Here is a 20,157-nt window from a genome sequence, read left to right on the forward strand (position 1 = left end):
CATGGATTAATTACTCCAGGCATATTAAGCAGTTGGATAGGTTCCACGGGAGATGCATTCACAGCATCATGGGATCAAATGGAAGGACAAAGTGCCCAACTCTGAGGTAATTCAAAGAGCAGAAATGTCTGGAATTGAAGCACTAATCTGTAACAACGAGCAGGGAAGAAGGTCCCGAGAGTAATTGATATTAAGCATCTTCCAAAAGGTTTAATTTAATTTAAAGGGGTAAGTCATGGCAGGAGAGCTCAAAGCCGTGGTGTGGGAAGCCAGGCACATTTCCAGTTCCTGGGGCCAGCATGTGTGCGGGAATTGTCTCTAGCTACAGCACCTGGAAGCTCGGAGCAGCAGCTGGGGACACTGTGGAGCACCAACAAGGCGGAGAGTATCGTGAATAGCACATATGGAGAGGTGGTCACACCGCAGGCTAAGAGTCCACAGGCAGGAAGGGAATGGGTGATCACCAGGCAAAGCAAGAGGACCAGGCATGCAGTGCAGGAATCTCCTCTGGCTATTCCCCTGCAAAACAGATATACCACTTTGGATACTGTTGAGGGGGAATGGCCTCTCAGGAGAAAGCAGCAACAGCCAAATTCGTTGTACCATGGTTGGCTCTGCTGCACAGGGGAGGAGTAAAAAATGTGGGAATGCAATAGTTATAGGGGATTCCATTGTAAGGGGAATAGATAGCCATTTCTGTGGCTGCAAACGAGACTCCAGGATAGTATGTTGCCTCCCTGATGTGAGGGTCAAGGATGTCTCAGAGCGGCTAGAGGACATGGGTACACATTGGGACAAACAACACAGATAAGAAAAGGGATGAAGTCCTAAAAGCAGAATATAGGGAGTTAGGAAGTAAATTGAAAAGTAGGACCTCAAAGGTAGTGATCTCAGGATTACTACCAGTGCCACGTGACAGTCAGAGTAGAAATAGCAGGATATATCGGATGAATACGTGGCTGAAGAGATGGTGTGAAGGGGAGGGTTTTAGGATCCTGGGGCATTGGGACCGGTTCTGGGGGAGGTGGGACCAGTACAAACTGGACGGGTTACACCTGGGCAGGACCAGGACTGATGTCCGAGGGGGAACATTTGCTAGACTGGTTGAGGAGGGTTTAAACTAAAATGGCAGGGGGATGGGAACCTATGCAAGGAGTCAGAAGAAGAGGAATCAAAGACAAGAACAAAAGACAGAAAGTGGAATAAGAAAAGTGATAGTCAGAGAAATCAAGGGCAAGAATCAAAGAGGGCCTCAGTGAAAAATAGTGGGAACAGGACAAGTAATGTTAAAAAGACAAGCCTTAAGGCTTTGTGCCTTAACACGAGGAGCATTTGCAATAACGTGGATGAATTAACCACGCATATAGATGTAAACAGGAATGATATAGTCGGGATTATGGAGACATGGCTGCAAAGTGACCAGGGATGGGAACTGAACATCCAGGGGTATTCAGTATTTAGGAAGAATAGACAAAAAGGAAAAGGCAGTGGAGTTGCATTGCTGGTTAAAGAGGAAATTAACGCAATAGTGAGGAAAGATATTAGCTCCAACGATGTGGAATCTGTATGGGTAGAGCTGAGAAACACTAAGAGGCAAAAAACATTAGTGGGGGTTGTATATCGACCCCCAACCTATAGTGGTGATGTTGGGAATGGTATTAAACAGGAAATTAGAGATGCATGTAATAAAGGAACATTTGTAATTATGGATGACTTTAATCTGCAAATAGATTGGGCAAATCAAATTAGTAACAATACCATAGAGGAGGAATTCCTGGAGTGCATATGGGATGTTTTTCTGGACCAATACATTGAGGAACGGAGAGAACAGGCCATCCTCAACTGGGTATTGTGTAATGAGAAAGGAATAATTGGCAATCCAGTTGTGCGAGGCCCCTTGGGGATGAGCGACCATAATATGATAGAATTCTTCATCAAGATGGAGAGTGATGTAGTTGATTCTGAGACTTGGATCCTGAATCTTAATAAAGGAAACTACAAAGGTATGAGGTGCGAGTTGGCTATGATGGATTAGGAAACGTTACTTAAAGGGATGACAGTGGATAGGCAATGGCAAACATTCAAAGAGCGCATGGGTGATCTGCAACAATTATTCATTCCTGTCTGGCGCAAAAGCAAAACAGGAAAGGTGGCCAAACCATGGCTTACAAGGGAAATTAGAGATGGTATTAGATGCAAGGAAGAGGCATACAAATTGGCCAGAAAAAAACAACAGACCTGAGGATTGGGAGAAGTTTACAATTCAGCAAAGGAGGACCAAGGGATTGATTAAGAAGGGGAAATAGAGTATGAGAGTAAGCTTGCAGGGAACATAAAAACTATGAACATTTCTATAGGTATGTGAAGAGAAAAAGATTGGTGCAGACAAATGTAGGTCCCTTACAGTCAGAAACAAAGGAATTCATAATGGGGAACAAAGAAATGGCTGACCAAATGTGAGGTTATCCAATTTGGTAGCAAAAACAGGAAGGCAGATTATTATCTGAATGGCTATAAATTGAGAGAGGGGAATGTGCAATGAGACCTGGGTGTCCTTGTACACCAGTCGCTGAAGATAAGCATGCAGGTGCAGCAGGTGGTAAAGAAGGCAAATGGTATGTTGGCCTTCATAGCCAGAGGGTTCGAATAGAGGAACAGGGATGTCTTGCTGCAATTGTACAGGGCCTTGGTGAGACCACACCTGGAGGAACATTGTGTGCTGTTTTGGTCTCCTTATCTGAGGAGGGATGTACTTACTATAGAGGGAGTGCAGCGAAGGTTTACCTGATTGATTCCTGGGATGGCGGGATTGACTTATGAGCAGAGATTGAGTCGATTAGGATTATATTCGCTGGAGTTCAGAAGAATGAGGGGGGATCTCATAGAAACCTATAAAATTCTAACAGGACTAGCAGGGTAGATGCAGGAAGGATATTCCCGATGGTGGGGGAATCCAGAACCAGGGGTCACAGTCTGAGGATGTGGGATAAACCATTTAGGACCGAGATGAGGAGAAATTTCTTCACCCAGAGAGTGGAATTTGTTACCACAGAAAGGAGTTGAGACCAAAACATTATCCGCTTTCAAGAAGGAGTTGCATATAGCCCTTGGGATGAAAGGAGTCAAAGGGTATGGGGAGAAAGTGGGAGCAGGCTATTGAGTTGGATGATCATAATGAATGGCTGAGCAGGCTCATAGGGCCGAACAGCCTACTCCTGCTCCTAGTTTCTATGTTTCTATGTTTCTATCATTGGACCCCAGCTCAGATGGAAGGGACATGTAGTACTGATGACTAATGATAAAATCCTGAAGGTAGTCATGTATTCACAATTTAAACTTGGACACCACCTTAGAGATAGACGGAGATTAAGGTTCAAGGGTTCCTTGAAGGTGAACCTCAGGAAATGTGGCATGTCTGAGAAGAATGCACTAGATTGCTCCCCAGGTGGTTCTGTCTCAAGTAGCGGTGTTGTTTCCTTTGAACAGCAAAGAATACAGGCAGCTAAGGACAAAAGGCAAGCTAGAAAAACTGGGCAGACCCAACAAAACCAGACGATTCATCTTTGTCTGCACTGTGGAGAGCCATGCAGGTCCACAGCCACATTAGAATGCACAACATACATGTGAGATAGGGCCATCTGCGATAGCGAAGGAAAACTGAAGTAAAATCTGGCCTTGCCAGTGACGCATATCCCATGAATGAATAATAAAAAAGGGCCTAGAGAGGAACTTCACTCAATGATATACACTCAAGCTTTCCACCATAGACCACTGGATGGTAATCATTAGTTGACAGTAGTGCACATGCCTTTGCTGAGATCAGCCAATTTAGCACAATTCAATTGTGGGTCTTCTGATCTGCATTTCGCGGTACCACATTAAAGAAGTAAATTCTTTAGCTTAGTCATTAGGACAGCAAACTATAACCATTATATTTGTTTGGGCAATTTTAACATTTGGCATTAACAGACAGTCATTCAGATGCTTGGCTCCATTTTGCATGAATTGTATATGCCAATCTGGCACTCTGACAGAGCTCTCTGTTTGGTATGGGTAGGAAATGGCATGCTCATACATAGGGCAACTGATCGTGCGGGCTGGGTCGGGGAGGGTGAGAAGCAGTGGACATAAGCTGCTGCAGGCCAGATTTTCTTTGTGGGGCTAGGAAAAGCGCTACACACAAGAAAAAGGTAAAAAATAGTTTTGAGTCATTTTCTGAACAGCCCACCAGCAGGGATGCTATGGATAGAGACTCAAAGGCATATGAAATGGCAAGCCTGCCCTGTGTACTCTCATCACTACTGGCTTAGTTGCAGTGCTCTATCAGCTGGTGTCTGAGATAATGAATCCAGGGCTTCTGAAAACCATTGTTAAAGAAAAACCGATACGTCAAAATTAAAACACTAATTTCTTGGGCTTGATTCAGGCATAAGTACAAACAACAATTACTGTCACATTCTCCTCTGACCTTCCTTGCATCTTGTTTGAAGTTAGGGTAGCTGAGGATAGGGTTGGCATTTTGTGAGAAACACTAACAACTTCAAACAGTTTTGTTAATCATAATGGATTGCTTTCTTTTGAAAAGGAAAAAGATTACAGCCTATTTTATTTATATCCAATGAAGAATGACGGCAAAGCATAGAAATCAGATATTTTTATACTTGGGAGGGGGGAATGATTCATTGGTTTACGCAGGATAGAAATTATTAGGCTACCAAATATGTGAAAGATTGCAGTGATCCATAAAGTATGATAATGCGATGTCACCTACTATAGCAAAACACTGTCTATCCTCTATCTCTCACTTAATCATTTTAAAAGTAGTGCTATCTTTCATTGCACTTGGATGCAAATCATCATGAAACAGATAATGTTGAAGATACTGAATCCGCTATGACAAAACTAGGTCATTCAAGAGAGGTGAATGATGAGACATCTCACATTGTATTTACATTTATTCTCCTCTTCTATTATCTTCATCTTATCCCTTTGATTCTTTTTTTTTGGTAGAGGTAAAGAATTTATCTGAAACACATTTACATTCCAATCACCACGTTAAGCTGCTCCTTGCACGGCCCTCTTTGGTTTCTCATAGCAGTATAGAATGCACTGTAAATGTATCCTGAAACTGGAGCTTGACAGTGAATAGGGGCATTACACAGACAATTAGTTATGCCGTTTGTTGTTTTCTTGTCTCCCACTGACTCACATTGGACAACTCCATGGACCCTGGTTACTGTCCAGCATGTCATCCAAGGGGCCATTCTTTGTGTGATAGCCTAACAGTGGTCATTTCATTGTGCAGGGTACCATAGCTGAGCCAACTCCTGTTCACATGCCTGTATTCTGCAGCAAAAGTCACTGGATAATGATCAGCAGCAGGAGCTTTGGTTGATGCTTTTCTTTCCCTGGTTCAGTTGAGATGAATTGTGGATAAGAATATCAACATACAGCAGATAGAGAGACACTGAATTTCTCTTGGGGTTAGCTGCACTTTACAGTGCAAGCAAGTCTGGCACCCTTGTCTGCTTGGGCCTATAATTTTGCAATCAGGGATGGTGCTGGTAATTCCAACTCATAGAGAGCCAGTGCCTTGTGTTTGCTGTCTATGGGGTCCAATGCATAACTGGGGCTAGAGTTGTCTTTCCTATCCAGTAACCCCTGCTATAGGTGCCCATAGGAGCACTTCAAGTGAGTTTGTTTATGTTTCTTCAGACTCCTTTCTCTTTTAGAGAATGGTGTGGAGTATTGGAAGAATTTGCCAGCTGAATAACAACTTGTTAAACCACTTCATAAGCACCCCTTCAGTGGCCATTAATTCTTGGAATGAGACTAGAACCCAGGGCCTTCTGGCTCAGAGGCAGGAGCGCTACCAGCTGAGCCACAAGGCAATCTTTAAGTGAGTAAAGCCTGGACATCTTCATTTTTGAAAATCCAAAAGGAATCTCATGATCTTCTGTCACGAATGCTTCTCTAGGATTTCTACTGATCTTAAAACTATTGCAAAGTATTGGGACAACCCTACAGAAATTCTCCCCCACTTGTCTTTGTAAAAGCAGAACAGGGTACAATTAAATTGATACCTGCAACAAGTCACCTGAACTGTTGGGAGAGGCTATGGAAACTGGAAATGTTTATGCCGAAGAGCAGCTAGTTTAACGAAGATTTAATTAAGGTATTTGAGAACCTAAGTGGTCAAAGTGAACTCTAATAAAACCATATCATCACAGATCAGGTAAGAGGGCATGGACTCAAGCTCTGGGCTCAGAAGGTGAATGGATATTTTAGATTTAATACCAGATGTACAGTGATAGAGGCAGCCAGCAGAGGTTGTGGAAGTTGGGAAAATGGCTGCGTTCAAGAGCGAGCCAGTTGGGAGCTTGGAGAGAGAAGTGATTGAGGTACAGGATAGAATGGTTAATATTGTCCAGGTTTTGATATTCCCTGGCTGATTGTAATGCTCTTTTGTTTCCCTAAACAATTCTATATATTGCAACATTAGAGTAAGGAAAACTGGGGCGAAAAATACACTTGCAGTCACCTTACCTGATACCTAATTCTACTGAAGCCTGTTGGTCATATTACGTTTTCAGTGAAGCCTTACCTTCTCATTGAGAAGTATCAGTCCCAGCAGTGGGCGTGACATTGACCACTGATTCCTACAGTCTTCAAATATAATGCAGTTCATTAGAATGGAGAGCATCTGAAATCAGGAAGAACAGCGATTAAAATACCGAGCAGGCCAATGATACAGCTATAAACTCACCACTCTACAGCGTTTTAATAGCCAACCTCGCTATCACTGCTTCCTGGTTTACTTCATCATCTCTCATGTTCCTTACAAACATGGTGATGTTCTGGACCATGGGCCTCGGCTTCTCACTTTGGTTTCCCAGTTAGGAAATTAATACTGCCTGGGATGTTGGCATTTAATATAAGCTTGGAACAAATTAATCACAGATGAAACAGCAGGGAAAAGCATAATGCAATGAAAGAAAGGATTGGGCTTCAATTAATGAATGAAACTAGTTTAATGAGGTGCAACTCTAATGTCACACAGAAAAAGTGCCATCAGTGGCTGCACTCTATCCTGTATATTAATGGAGAAGGTTAGCACAAAGCCACAGCAGAAATTCAAACTCATCATTCAGCTGTTTAGAATGCTATTTAATGCTTTTGCTTCACTCTAGTTTCTTGTACCATCAATTTAAGAAAGTTCAAGAAAAGAGGGAGACAGAAAGCAGGATAGGCCAATTAGCCTAATGTCTGTCATTGGGAAAATGCTAGAATCCATTATTAAACAGAAAGTAGCAGGATATTTATAAAATCATAATACTCTCATGCGGAGTCAACATGGTCTTGTGAATGGGAAATCGTGTTTGACAAATTTATTAGTGTCCTTTGAGGATATAACAAGCATAGTGGATAAAAGGAAACCAGTAGATGTGGCGCATTTGGATTTCCAAAAGAAAATTGATAATGGGTAGAAATTTCACCCCGTTGGGGGGGTTGTGCGGGGATGGGCAGGAGCAAGTGCGAACCTGATCGGTCCCCTTGATCAGGTGCACACCGCCATTTTACATGGGTGGGCCAATTAAGGCCCGCCCAGCGTGACACACACCAGGAAGCGATGAGTGCTTCCTGTGCGGGCGGGGCGGGGGGGGGAGGTGGGGGGGCGCGGTGGGGGGGGGGGAGGTGGTATTCCCTGAGTCCGGACCTACGCCCTTTTGTGCATATACGAAAGAGCACAGGAATCTCCCTGAGGCATGGAGGTGCCTCAGGGAGATTAGGTTAAGTTTTGAAAAATGGAATAAAGGTTAAAAAAAAATAAAATTTAAGGGCACATCCCCTCATGTGAAACTGTCACGTGAGCTGGGCCATGTCCATTAAATTTTTCAAAAAATTTTATGTAATTAATAAATCCTTAATTAATTATGTAATTAATAAACCGTCCGTGGATGAGGTTTCATGAAAAATGCAAAGTCTGCCTGGCCTCTTCGCCTGCCCGACAACCTTAAGGTTGGATGGGCAGCATTCTTAACAGCTTTAATTACTTTGTTAATGGCCTTAATAGGCCTTTGACAGTTCGGTGGGTGTACAGCTGACACGGCTGCCCGCCTGCCAAACTTACAATCTAAATGACGCGCAGTGACGTCAAGACACCCGCCAGACATCACTGCGAGTCATTTTATGTGTTGGCGAGCGGGTCCTGCCCCCACTCGCTGACAGGAAATTCTTCCCAATGTTACGCTTTAGAAGCTACTACCCAAGATAAGGCCTTATCGCGTTGAGGGTTATATATTAGCACTGATAGAGAACAGGCTAGTTAACAGGAAACAGAATTTTGTACATGAATCACAAAAACGTTAACATGCCGGTACAGCAAGAATTAGGAAGGCAAAAGGAATGTTGGCCTTTATTGCAAAGGAGTCAGAGTATACAAATAATGAAGTCTTGCTACAATTGTACAGGGCATTGGTGATGAACATACTGAGAGAATGATGTATAGTTTTGGTCTTCTTACTTAAGGAGGGATACACTTACATTGGAAGCAGTTCAGAGAAGATTCACTAGGCTGTTTCCTGGGATGAATGGGTCATTTTATGAGGAAAGGTTGAGCAAGTTGGGTCTATACCCATTGGAGTTTGAAGAACGGGAGGCGATCTTATCGAAACACATAAGATTCTGAGGGGCCTTGACAGGATTGATGCTGAGAGAATGTTGCCTCTTGTGGGAGAATCTAGAACTAGGGGGCATAGTTTAAGCATTATGTGTCTCCTATTTCAAATGAGATGAGGACTTATTTCTTCTCGCAGAGGGTTGTTAGTGTTTGGAATTCTCTCCCCCAACAAGCAGTGGAGGCTGGGTCATTGAATATATTCAAGGCTGAGTTAGACAGATGTTTGGTTGACAAGGGAGTCAAGGGTTATGGTCGGGGCTGGGGGGGGTGGGGGCGGGGGGTGTGGGTGGGGCAGTGACACAGGGTGCAGGCAAGAAAGTGGAGTTCTGCCCCATGTCCTCAACCCTTCTATGATGTGATGTTTGGAACTGTGTTTTCAGACTTGTTAATGCTGCAACATTAATTTTCCTGCCTTTGTTTCCCAGTGGTGGTTTGTAAGCTTTCAGACAGGCTCGTTAACTGTTATGCAGGCCTAACTAAGCTAGCTTATTGCCATGGCAATGGGACTTTAACTCCAGTGCCATTGTCCGGCTTCACAGTCTGGGACACTGGTCAGCTAAGTCTTAATACCTGAACATTTTGACACACTATACTTCAGCAGTCAGTGTTAGCAGCCTGCTCTATAGTTGATTCTGTAATGATAACAGTTTTTGTTCCATTCAAAACTGTTATGGATTGGCTACTAGCAATACCCTACCTACAATTGACTGCGCATGAAGCACCAGGTACTTCTGGCAATGAAATAACAAAAAATAAAACAATCCTGACTGTGCCAGAACTACCTATCTAAAGTCAACAGGTGCATGGGAACACTATCACTTCCAGGGCCCTCCATGGCTGAACTGCCTGTTGACACTCATCATCAAGGCTGACGCATGACAACAGTCCTCAAATATAATGCAGCCGCAGATGCTGCCAGACCTGCTGAGTTTTTCCAGGTATTTTTGTTTTTGTTTTGTACTCATTAGGAGTGATAGTCCCTGACTATGGTTTAAAAATGCAATCGATTTCAATGTGTACCATTTTTGGAAATAAATATAACTATATGTTTAAATGGGTTTGCCAACTGACATTCCTGTTCATCATAAATGCCACTAATATCTCCCTGATGTTGTCAGCCTGGGATTTAGCCATCAGAAATGGGCATATTTTTTACCTTTGAAATCAATGTTATGACTTAACTTTAAAGAAAATACCCTGAAGACTGTGAGAGATGAACATAACCTTTCTGAGTGACCAGCTTCGGTGTAAAAGGAACGGGATTCATTACAAAGATGCTGCTTTATAAATTGTCTAACACTGAACACACCCCAAATGTCAAACACTGGTGATTTAAAGCTATTTATAGAGGTGTTCCGGACAGATGTATGTGGTTGGGAGCACTGAAGCCATGGTCATTAGAAACTAATTCACTTGTGAGAAACTATCTAAAGTGGGCTCTTTCTGCGTGGGTTTTATTTTTACTATTATTATGTGTGCCAATTTGCTCTGGAAATAAGACTCACAGGAGAGTTTGTTTCTGTAGCAATTTTATTGCCATAAACATCATGAGTTCAAAAATTAAAAATGGTTTCCTCCTGTCTCAATTTTGCCCTGCAAAAATGACCTGTTTTACAGGGTAGAGAGACAGCAAGACCTTCAGTACAAAGCACTTGCACGTAATGACTAGGATTTGCTGGTTATCCACATGATGATAATATTCACCTTCACACCCTGGGTGATAACCTTGTGGAACAGATCTCTCACCCACTGTAGAACCGGCAAGATGGAAATCAGGCAAGTGTCACAATGCGTCAGCACATGATTCACTCGTTGGATTACCTCCAAAGCAGTGAAGGTGAAAATCAGTCTCCATGTATTCCGTTTCACAATGTTTTTTCCTTCAAACTTCCGATTGAGAAAATGAATCACTTGTCACAGCTGACTACTAAGTAAGGTAAAAGTGGGTCAATTTCTCTGGAATTCAGCATCTTCTAACTTCAATGGGAGTTCTTTTTAAAATTGCATCACAAGCCGACGCTGATCATGAATTCAGGACTGATTTCTAATTTGATTCTTGGCAGCTTGTCAAGAAGCCATATTATTTTCTTTCTATTTTACTCAATTTCCGTTTCTCTATTTTGCTTCAGTTACTCTGGTTGATGTTCTCAATTGAGTTGTGGGAAGATGATGTGCCATGTTGGTGGAGCCTGAGGAGTGTGGGGCAATGAGTCATCTCAAGACAAGGTGCACTGATAATTCAAGGAACAACAACAACTTACATTATAGAGCATCTCCAATGTAGTAAAGCAAAACCAGGTTCTTCACGGAAGAAACTATCTAACAAAGCTTGTCACTGAGCTACATAAAAAGATGTTCGGACAGGTGACCTAAAGCTTGATCATGGAGATAGATTTTATAGAGGATTTTAAAGGAGTTGAGGAGTAGAGAGATTTAGAGAGAGAATTCCAGGGGAGGAGAGAGAGGTAGAGTGGTTCAGGGAGACAATTCCTCAGGTTAGGGTCTAGGCTGCTGGAACTACTGCTAACAATGCTGGAACAATTAAGATCTGTGCATGAGCCCTGTGGTTGAGATAGAGGCTGCTGATCTGTCCAAGTTGTACCAGCAAATGAGTGGCACTGTCACTCAAAAGGCTGACAGGAGATTTCAAATATGTGACTGATTAACATTTGACCCTTTAAGTTCATAATTTTTCAGCCTCCTTTGCACATTTTCTGTGACTACAAGATCATCAACATGAAAAAAGAAAAAGCCACTCAGCAACTTTTGTCTATTCTATCCATAGCCCATGTATCACAGGCTTTACTGAATTTAATTTCCTAAAGGAAAATTGCATATAAATACTGTCACTCCTCAATCTGCAAATTCCAAAATATTTGCCAATCTGCAATTTTCAACATCATCTTTTACACAATCCTTACAGAATGCTCACACTGCTGGTTCATCGGACTATTATTGGTGACTAACATTGGGGTTACCTAGTGGATGTGATCACCCCTCTAAAACTGCAGTCTTTCCCCTCCTCACCACAGGCTTCACCTTCATGGTATATTTGATAATCACCAAATGTATATATCCCCCTATATTCTTCAACCCCATTCCCAACTGACTATCAATCCAGCTCTTTTGTGAAGGAATTAATTGAAACAACAGTGAACGCTTTTGAAGATATAGGCTGCTTTGAAACCTATGCCCACTGCCTACATAACAACAGTCACTAGACTCTAAATAGTTCACCAAGTGAAGCTATTGAGATGCACCACAATAGTTACCTGAATAATATCCTCTTTTAATCCAGTACTCTGTGACAACAATTACTGCTGTCTTATCCTGTTTAAGGTTTGCTGATTTTGAATCAATGTGTTTCAGAGCTTCCCTCCCAACAGTATCTTCTCTTTTCAAGTGGACAAGGCAACGTTTTTTCTAAGTATGCAGTATGATACTGCAATGCAAAAAAGGTAATTCTGATTAATTTGTGATTAAAAATAGGAGGGATTCCATTTGTTTCCCTCTTACAGATTCTATCAGCTACTGTACTGTGAGACACAAATACACTGCAGGAAATAAGACATAGCTTTCTAGAAATTGATTGGACAGGAAAATAATAAGGACTCTCAATCATTTGCCTCACTAGCTGCTTGCTGCATGCTCCCAATCAGGCCTAATTCAGTTTCATTTCTGGGGATGAACAAGAAAGTGAACATATTTTTATGGTTTGATACCAATTCAGATATCGAGCATTCAGCTTTAAAAGCAAGGATGATTCAAACTAATGACTGTCTAGAAAACAGCAGTCCACATCACCGGTTATGGAACTACACACAATAAGGGATGAGTGTACAATGAATCTACTTGAATAATTTTGCCAATTTTCTCCCCATTTCTCCCGATAGTGCTGACTCATGCTGGATGCAGTACCATAGGTGCTGATAGCCCTTCCTTACTATTTTATTGTGGCCTTTATGTGTGAATCCATAGAGAATACTGGCTTGGTATACACCCACTGTGGAGAAGATCACTGCAAGCTGATCTAGACAAAGAGAAAGATGTTTGCAGAGTCGGGAAGACTTCACAGATCTTTAAAAATGGTGGGCAGGACCCAGATGTGAAGTTCCTGTCCCCATTGCCGATAGGTCACATTTTTGCCAGTAGAGGAAAAGAGGCAGGGTATGATTTACACAGATGGAAACCCGAACACAGCAGGGTCATCAGAACTAAGTGCTGAGTTCAAACAGACCCCATTTTAGCCACTGCAAGGGCAAAAACCTGCAGTGTGTGAGTCATGAATTGATGGAGTAGACATAAATGCTCTTGAAGGGTGGATAAGGTCTGTTTAACTGTCATGGTCTGAAGTGTTTTTAAATCCCCCCACTCTTTAAACTGTAAAGAAAACTGCAGCTGTCGGTAATTGTTTAAAAAAAATCTGCTACATTTTTTGATTGACAGGCCAGCTGATGTAGCATCTGTTTGAACAGTTTCATTGGATTATTTGTTAACATTTCCCTAAGGACTATTCATTATGAATGCTTTTCTGTGTTTCAAAAGCCACATATATCTCACCAGGGGGTTCTGGGCTCACGGTTGATTGACAGCTTAAAGATACTATTAAAGGATTGGGGTATGAACATACGTTTTTTTTTAAGAGCTTAACCAACTTGTGTGGAGACTTAAAAGCTTTTATGCTTTCATGAATGAGAGCTGTATCAGATTTTTAGAAGTATATTTTATTTCATCCTACATGGCTTCTGAGGTCTGCTCATGGTAGATACTTGGTGAGTTGGCTTTTTCTTTTTATTCTTTCATGGGATGTGGGCATTGCTGGCTGGGCCAACATTTTTATTGCCCATCCCTAATTAAGAACTGAGTGGCTTGCTAGGCCATTTCAGAGGGTATTTAAGAGTTAACCACATTGCTGTGGGTCTAGACTCATATGTAGGCAGACCAGATAAGGATGGCAGATTTCCTTCCCCAAGGGATATTAGTGAAACAGATAGGTTTTTCTGGCAATCAACACCAGATTTTTTACTGAATTCCAATTCCACCATCCACTGTGGTGGGATTAGAACCTGGGTCCCCAAAGCATTACCCCGGGTATCTGGATACTAGTCCAGTGACAATACCATTACATCATCACCTCACCAGTTAGCATGGAGCGTATGAGAGACCATGGGGCTGATGGGTTGTGAGGAATGAGGGCTTGAGGGTCTAAAATCTTTGAGATTAAGTGGGGCCAAGACCCAGAGAACCGAGGCAGGCTTTTAATCAGCCTGCTTTGGCATTGCCTACCGCAATGTCCTTCTAGCATCTGCTACCAGGATTGGCAAGCTGGACTACATCCCCCACCTAACCCCCAAAGCAAAAGTCTCACGATTTGGATCGCTTTTTACTGAGGTAGATCTGAGGATTCGGGAAATTTTTCAACTCGAGTTACCTCCCTCAGCAGCCAAAATCTGGCCAAAAGTGTCACTCTGTAGAGAAGTTTATAATGATTCCAATCTAAACTGGGTTGGCAGAGCACTCACCCCTTATATTAGTGACCTGATCCAGAGAGAGGACTGACAATGTATTTGACCTCATGTATCACAGTGAACTGATCCTTTCCCCAGTAGGTGTTACTGGATGGTGATGAGGGATGAGAGCTGTGGCTGATTTTTCACCTTGCTTGCCCATAGAGCCAAGGCCCATTGCAGCACCATAACTGAAATCAGCAATCTCAGCACAGACCGAGGATTGAAACTGGGGCTTTCATTCATCAGGCCACCGGGAGAGATATATTTCAATTTTAAATACTTCATCTTTCAAGAGCAAAGGTCACATTAGCAGCTTGAATATCCTGTCAAAACATGCACTCACTTTTCCTATAATGACCTCATTAGACTGAACTTTGACCTCAACTGATATCGATTGAAGAGATGACATTTACTGAAAATCCAATATTTCCCCCCTCTAAGTTTGACAGTATGCTATCGATACACATCTACAGTTACTTACTTCTGACAGAATGCCCTAGGATTTTATTTTGACATATTTGTGGCACAGTTAACTTTGCTTTTTAGAAAGAGTTCCTTAATTTCTTCTTTGACTCAGTAAGTGGTATGGCACGAAGTCAAACAGACCAAAAGATCCCTGATTTGATTCCCAATTTCAGTTGATGTGTTAATCTCAGTGGAAATGGTGGTAGAGATACTGCACTCGGTCTCAGTGCTGTGGACTATGGAGGTGAAAACAACACTAGCTCCCATCCCTGGACACTATCCAATGATCTATGCTTGGTAAATGTGAGTGAGTGTGTGGATTTTAGGTGAGGAAAGTACCAGGCTTACTTGAAAGCCAAAAACAATGCGACATCTGATTTTCCCCTCAAGTTTTTTTAAGAAAGTGCCTCTTGTTCGGGCATAATTACGGTGGCAAATTCCAACAAGTGGAAGTCCAGACGGTCAGCGCCTGCATGTGACCTCACAGCCTGATATGATTGAGAGACCAGGAGGTGGAACCATAGTTATTTTCCCCACTTTTTAACCCAAGAAGCATTACAGAATGAATAACTCACATAGACAGAAAATTGAATCTGGGATCTTTGTAGTTTGTGTGACTCAGTACCATTCTGGGTGCTGCATAACTAAATGCCTACAGAAGTGTACAGGAGACAATAGAATTTAAATTCTCTTGAATTGAGCACATTTTATGGAAATGTATTTCACTAAATATAGGTTTGACTGTCGGCTATTTAACTCTTGTATTTCCTGTTTGTCCAGGACGGCAAGTGGTTAACATCAGGATAGATGTTGGATGTTTAACAGTTACTTTGCAAGCTTCCTGAAATACTTAAAACAAAAGCAAAGTACTGCAGATGCTAGAAATTTTAATTAAAAACAGAACATGCTGGAAATACTCAGCAGTTCTGGCTGCATCTGTGGAGAGAGAAACAGAGTTAACATTTCAGGTCAATGACCTGAAGAAATTATGTATTACGCCAACAAAAGGCAGTGAATAGAGGATAGTTACATAATACAATTTATTTGCATAGGATCAATCCAGCTACAATAGTGTGTTCTCCAAGCATGATTGACAGGAGAATTAGTGAATCATCTTTATTCAGGCTGGCACTAGTGAGGTCACTATACGCAACCTTCTTAAAATTAGAGGAACTTTCTGAAATTCAGAGGGTTTAATGTAAATTCCTCACTTAATTTACAAACAAAAAATGCATAATGTTTAGAGGTGTAATGTAATCTTTCTTACAATTAGAGGCTAGGAATTCTACAGCAAGTAACTCATCTGACTCCCCAAAGTCTGTCTAAAAATCACAAGTCAGGAGTGTGATGGAACACTTTCCTGGATGAGTGCAACTTAAACTCTCAAGAAACTCAACACCATCCAGGACAAAGTAGCCCACTTGATCAGCACCCCATCTACCACCTTAAACATTCACCCAATCTACTACCGGCACACAGTAGTGGCAGTGTGTACCACCTACAAGATGCATTGCAGCAACTCACCAAGCCTCCCTAACAGCACCTTCCAAACCACTGACCTCTACCACCTAGAAGTACAAGGGCAGCAGACGCAGGGGAAAACCACAACCTGCAAGTTCTCCTCCAAGCCACTCACCATTCTGACTTTGAACTATAATCATCGTTCCTTTACTGTTGCTGGGTCAAAACCCTGGAGCTCTCTCCCTAAAAGCACTGTGGGTGTACCTATACTAGAAGGACTGCAGTGGTTCAAGTTGGCAGCTCACCATCACCTTCTCAAGGGCAATTAGGAATGGGCAATAAATGCTGGCCTTACCAGCCATGCTGACATCTCAGGAATGAATAAAAGAAAAAAAATTCCAACAAGTAATTCCATGGGATAAAAGCTTTGACTGATTCGTGTCAGATTGAGTGCTCCCTAATATTGTGAGGAAGCCGGATATTTCACCATAGGGAAGGTCATGTTAGGATGTTAGTGTATACTTTCCTATGCTTCCAGTATTATAACAGTGATTATACTTGAAAAGTACTTCTATTAGTAGCAAAGTGCTTTGAGGTGTCCTGAGGTTGTGAAAGACACTTAATATAGATGCAAATCTTTCTTTATACATTCTATCAGTTGATAACAAAGTAATAATGAAAGCCAATCAGGAGGTTATTAAGTAGCTGCGTGTACAGTGGTCCAGCTTTTCTCAATATTTTTCTCTTGCATCCCAGGACTCCTGGGTTGAACTTTTCCCTTATTCGTCACATAACCTGCCTGATTCATTACATCACTCATTGTCAAAAACCACATAAAGAGGGAAGCGACATAGTGGGGAATAATATCAGTGCAGGTTCTGCGTTATGAACATTGGATATTAATGCGGGATAAATTAGCTGCCAGGTTTTTAGGAGTGTTAGGTCTGGAAATTATCTTAAGTTCATGATCTGATGACATTATCAAAAGCGAATTAGGACCATTTCTGTTGTAATTTAATGTACACAATCACATCATATGAGATTTAGAAAGCAGACTGTTTAATATTACAACTTTATTTGGCTGGAACTTATATTTTATTTTTACATTTTGCTTGTTTAGATTATTCCCCTCTTGTCATTCAGCCAGAAAGACTGAACTCAGCGGACAATGAAATTGATTGTGTCTTTCTGAAGCCGACATATGTCTGTTAGGCAAGATTGGCCCAGTTAATTTTCCTTCCTCCAATCTCTCCCCTATGGATGTAGCGTCCAACTAACCTATTGCTCAAGCAATAGCAAAACCTGCCTAACAAGGTCAGGCGACTTTGAATGCCACAGAAAGCTGGTTTTCAGAGTCTGGGGCCACTGATTATAGAGTGTCACAATTACAGGTTGAAAAGAGCAGGAGGAATAACGACATAATTCGGATAGCATTGGTTGGAGCTTGGGTAGCTTGTAGGAAGAAGAGATTGAGATGGGGGAAAGCAGAATTTTGAGATCCTGGTAAAGATAAAGGAAGAGATAGCATGATGGGTCTTAATTTTAAAATATACACACAATGGTATTTATTTAAACATAGGACAGGATACACAAAAAATGAGATTTTGTATTGGAGTATTTTAAAGTCAACTTTACACTAGTTGACAAAGGGAATGAAGTTTCTTTTAAAATCAGACTAAACACAGACAGCAAACCGGAGACTGATGTGCTTGCACAGCTCTACGGAATTTTGTATTCTCTCAGTGCAGGATGAGGAATGGGAGAGCTGCAGGCCCAACCCCAAATCAGTGTAACTCTATCCTGCTGTCAGCTTGCGCTTCCATTCTGTCAGTGTGATACTCATCAACAGGAACAGGTAAACTAAGTCTCACTCTTCTAACTGGAGAGTAGCTCACAACCAGGCACAGGGTCCTCCACATCAGTGGTGTTCAAAAAGAGAAGAGCTTGATCAAGTCTTCATGAGCAAAGCTATTACTTTTGAACAATAACAATGAGTTGCATTCATTTGCTCAGGTGGTCCAACTATTTCGCTTGGGTGGGGGGTACATTTCAATTTTTCTCACACTCAGGAGGGCTAAAGAGAAAATTTCAGAAAGATAAGGTTTGGCATAACATTAAGCATGAATTTCAACAAAAAAAAAGCTGTCGTATGAAAAGAAACAACTTGCTGAGCACGAAAAAATGACAACAATAAATTGATTATTTATTACTCATTAAAATTAAGGTGATCATTTGAGTGTGAAAGAGTGAGAGTGTGTGCGTGGGTCCAGCTGACTCCCAGTCGCAGATGCTCATTTACTCATCCTCACCACTGTGGGAGTGGGTGAGAGTATGTGTTGGAGTGTGGGGGTGAAGGTGAATGAGAACACTGAGACTGGGAGTGAGCAGGACACAGTCTCCCCTCACTCTCAACTCACCCCACTCTCCCTCTCACACACACATTCATGCTCTCTCACACACACACACACACACACACATACACACACACACACACACACACACACACTCACACACAAACACTCATCCTCCCAGCTCTCTCACACTCAGTGTCACTCTTTCTCAAACACACACTCGCACCCCCTCTCTCAAACATATGCACTCTCGCTCACATACTCTCTCCCTCACACACACACACTCACCCTCTCTCTCACACACACACACTCACCCTCTCTCACACACACACTCACCCTCTCTCTCACACACACACTCACCCTCTCTCTCTCACATGCACACACCCTCTCTCTCTCATGCACACACTCACCCTCTCTCTCTCACACACACACTCACCCTCTCTCTCACACACACACTCACCCTCTCTCTTACACATGCACACACCCACTCTCTCACACATGCACATACCCTCTCTCTCACGTGCTCTCACCCTCTCTCACATGCACTCAGCCTCCCTCTCACACACGCACTGACATTCCCTCTCTCTCACACACTAACCCTCTATCACACACATTCACCCTCTCTCTCGTACACACACTCACCCTCTCTCTCACACATTAACCGCCTCCCTCTCACAATCATTCTCACCCTCTCTGTCTCACACAGCACACTCACACTCTCTCCCACACACACACACACACACTCACCCTCTCTCGCTCTCATACACACCCTCTCTCTCTCACACAGACTCACCATCCCTCACACAGACTCACCCTCTCGCACACACACATTCACCCTCTTTCTCACTCTCTCACACACATACGCATGCACCCTCTCCCTCTCACACATACACACACGCACCCTCTCCCTCTCACACCCACTCACCCTCTCTATACATACACGCATACACTCTCTCTCACACACACACACAAACCCTCTCACTCTAACACACACATACACTTACCCTCTCTCTCACACACAAACTCACCTTCTATCTCACACACACACTCACGCTCTCTCTCTCTCACACACACACACACACGGTCTCTCTCACACACACACACACTCACCCTCTCTCATTCACACACACACTCACCCACTCTCACACACAAATTCACCCTCTCTCTCACACACACACTCAGCCCTTCTCAAACACACATTCATCTTATCTCACGCACACACACCCTCTCTCCCACACACTTACATTCACCCTCTCTCTCACACTCACCCTCTGTCTCACGCATTCACCCTCTCTCTCTCACATACACAACCCCACTCGCTCACACAGATACCTCCACTCTCACACACACACCGTCTCTCACACACACTTACATTCACCCTCTCTCTCACACACACACTCTCTCTCTCACACACACACACCCTCTCTCTCACACACACACCCTCTGTCCCACACACATACACTCACCCTCTCTCACACCCTCTCTCTCTCACTCACCCTCTCTCTCTCACACACACACCCCCACTCTCTCACAGACACCCCCACTCTCACACATGCACCCTCTCTCACACACACTTACAATCACGCTCTCTCTCACACACCCTCTCTCTCTCACACTCACCCTCTCTCTCACACACACTCCCCCTCTCTCTCTCACACACACATCCCCACTCTCTCACATAGACACCCCC

At 42.7% G+C, this 20,157-nt stretch overlaps 1 protein-coding gene across 1 annotated transcript in view; it reads right to left on the bottom strand.

The window, feature by feature from the left end:
- LOC121281476 (ran-binding protein 17-like) overlaps positions 1 to 20,157 on the bottom strand; it is a gene marked incomplete at its 5' end in the record, with an annotated part of 1,080,904 nt that overhangs the window by 114,639 nt on the left and 946,108 nt on the right. The window contains one exon of the mRNA XM_041194421.1: positions 6,605 to 6,703. Coding sequence (XP_041050355.1) covers positions 6,605 to 6,703 — 99 coding nt within the window. The remainder of the gene's footprint in view (positions 1 to 6,604; positions 6,704 to 20,157) is intronic.

The sequence above is a fragment of the Carcharodon carcharias genome, chromosome 8 (assembly GCF_017639515.1).
Source record: "Carcharodon carcharias isolate sCarCar2 chromosome 8, sCarCar2.pri, whole genome shotgun sequence".
Classification (NCBI taxonomy): Eukaryota; Metazoa; Chordata; class Chondrichthyes; order Lamniformes; family Lamnidae; genus Carcharodon; species Carcharodon carcharias.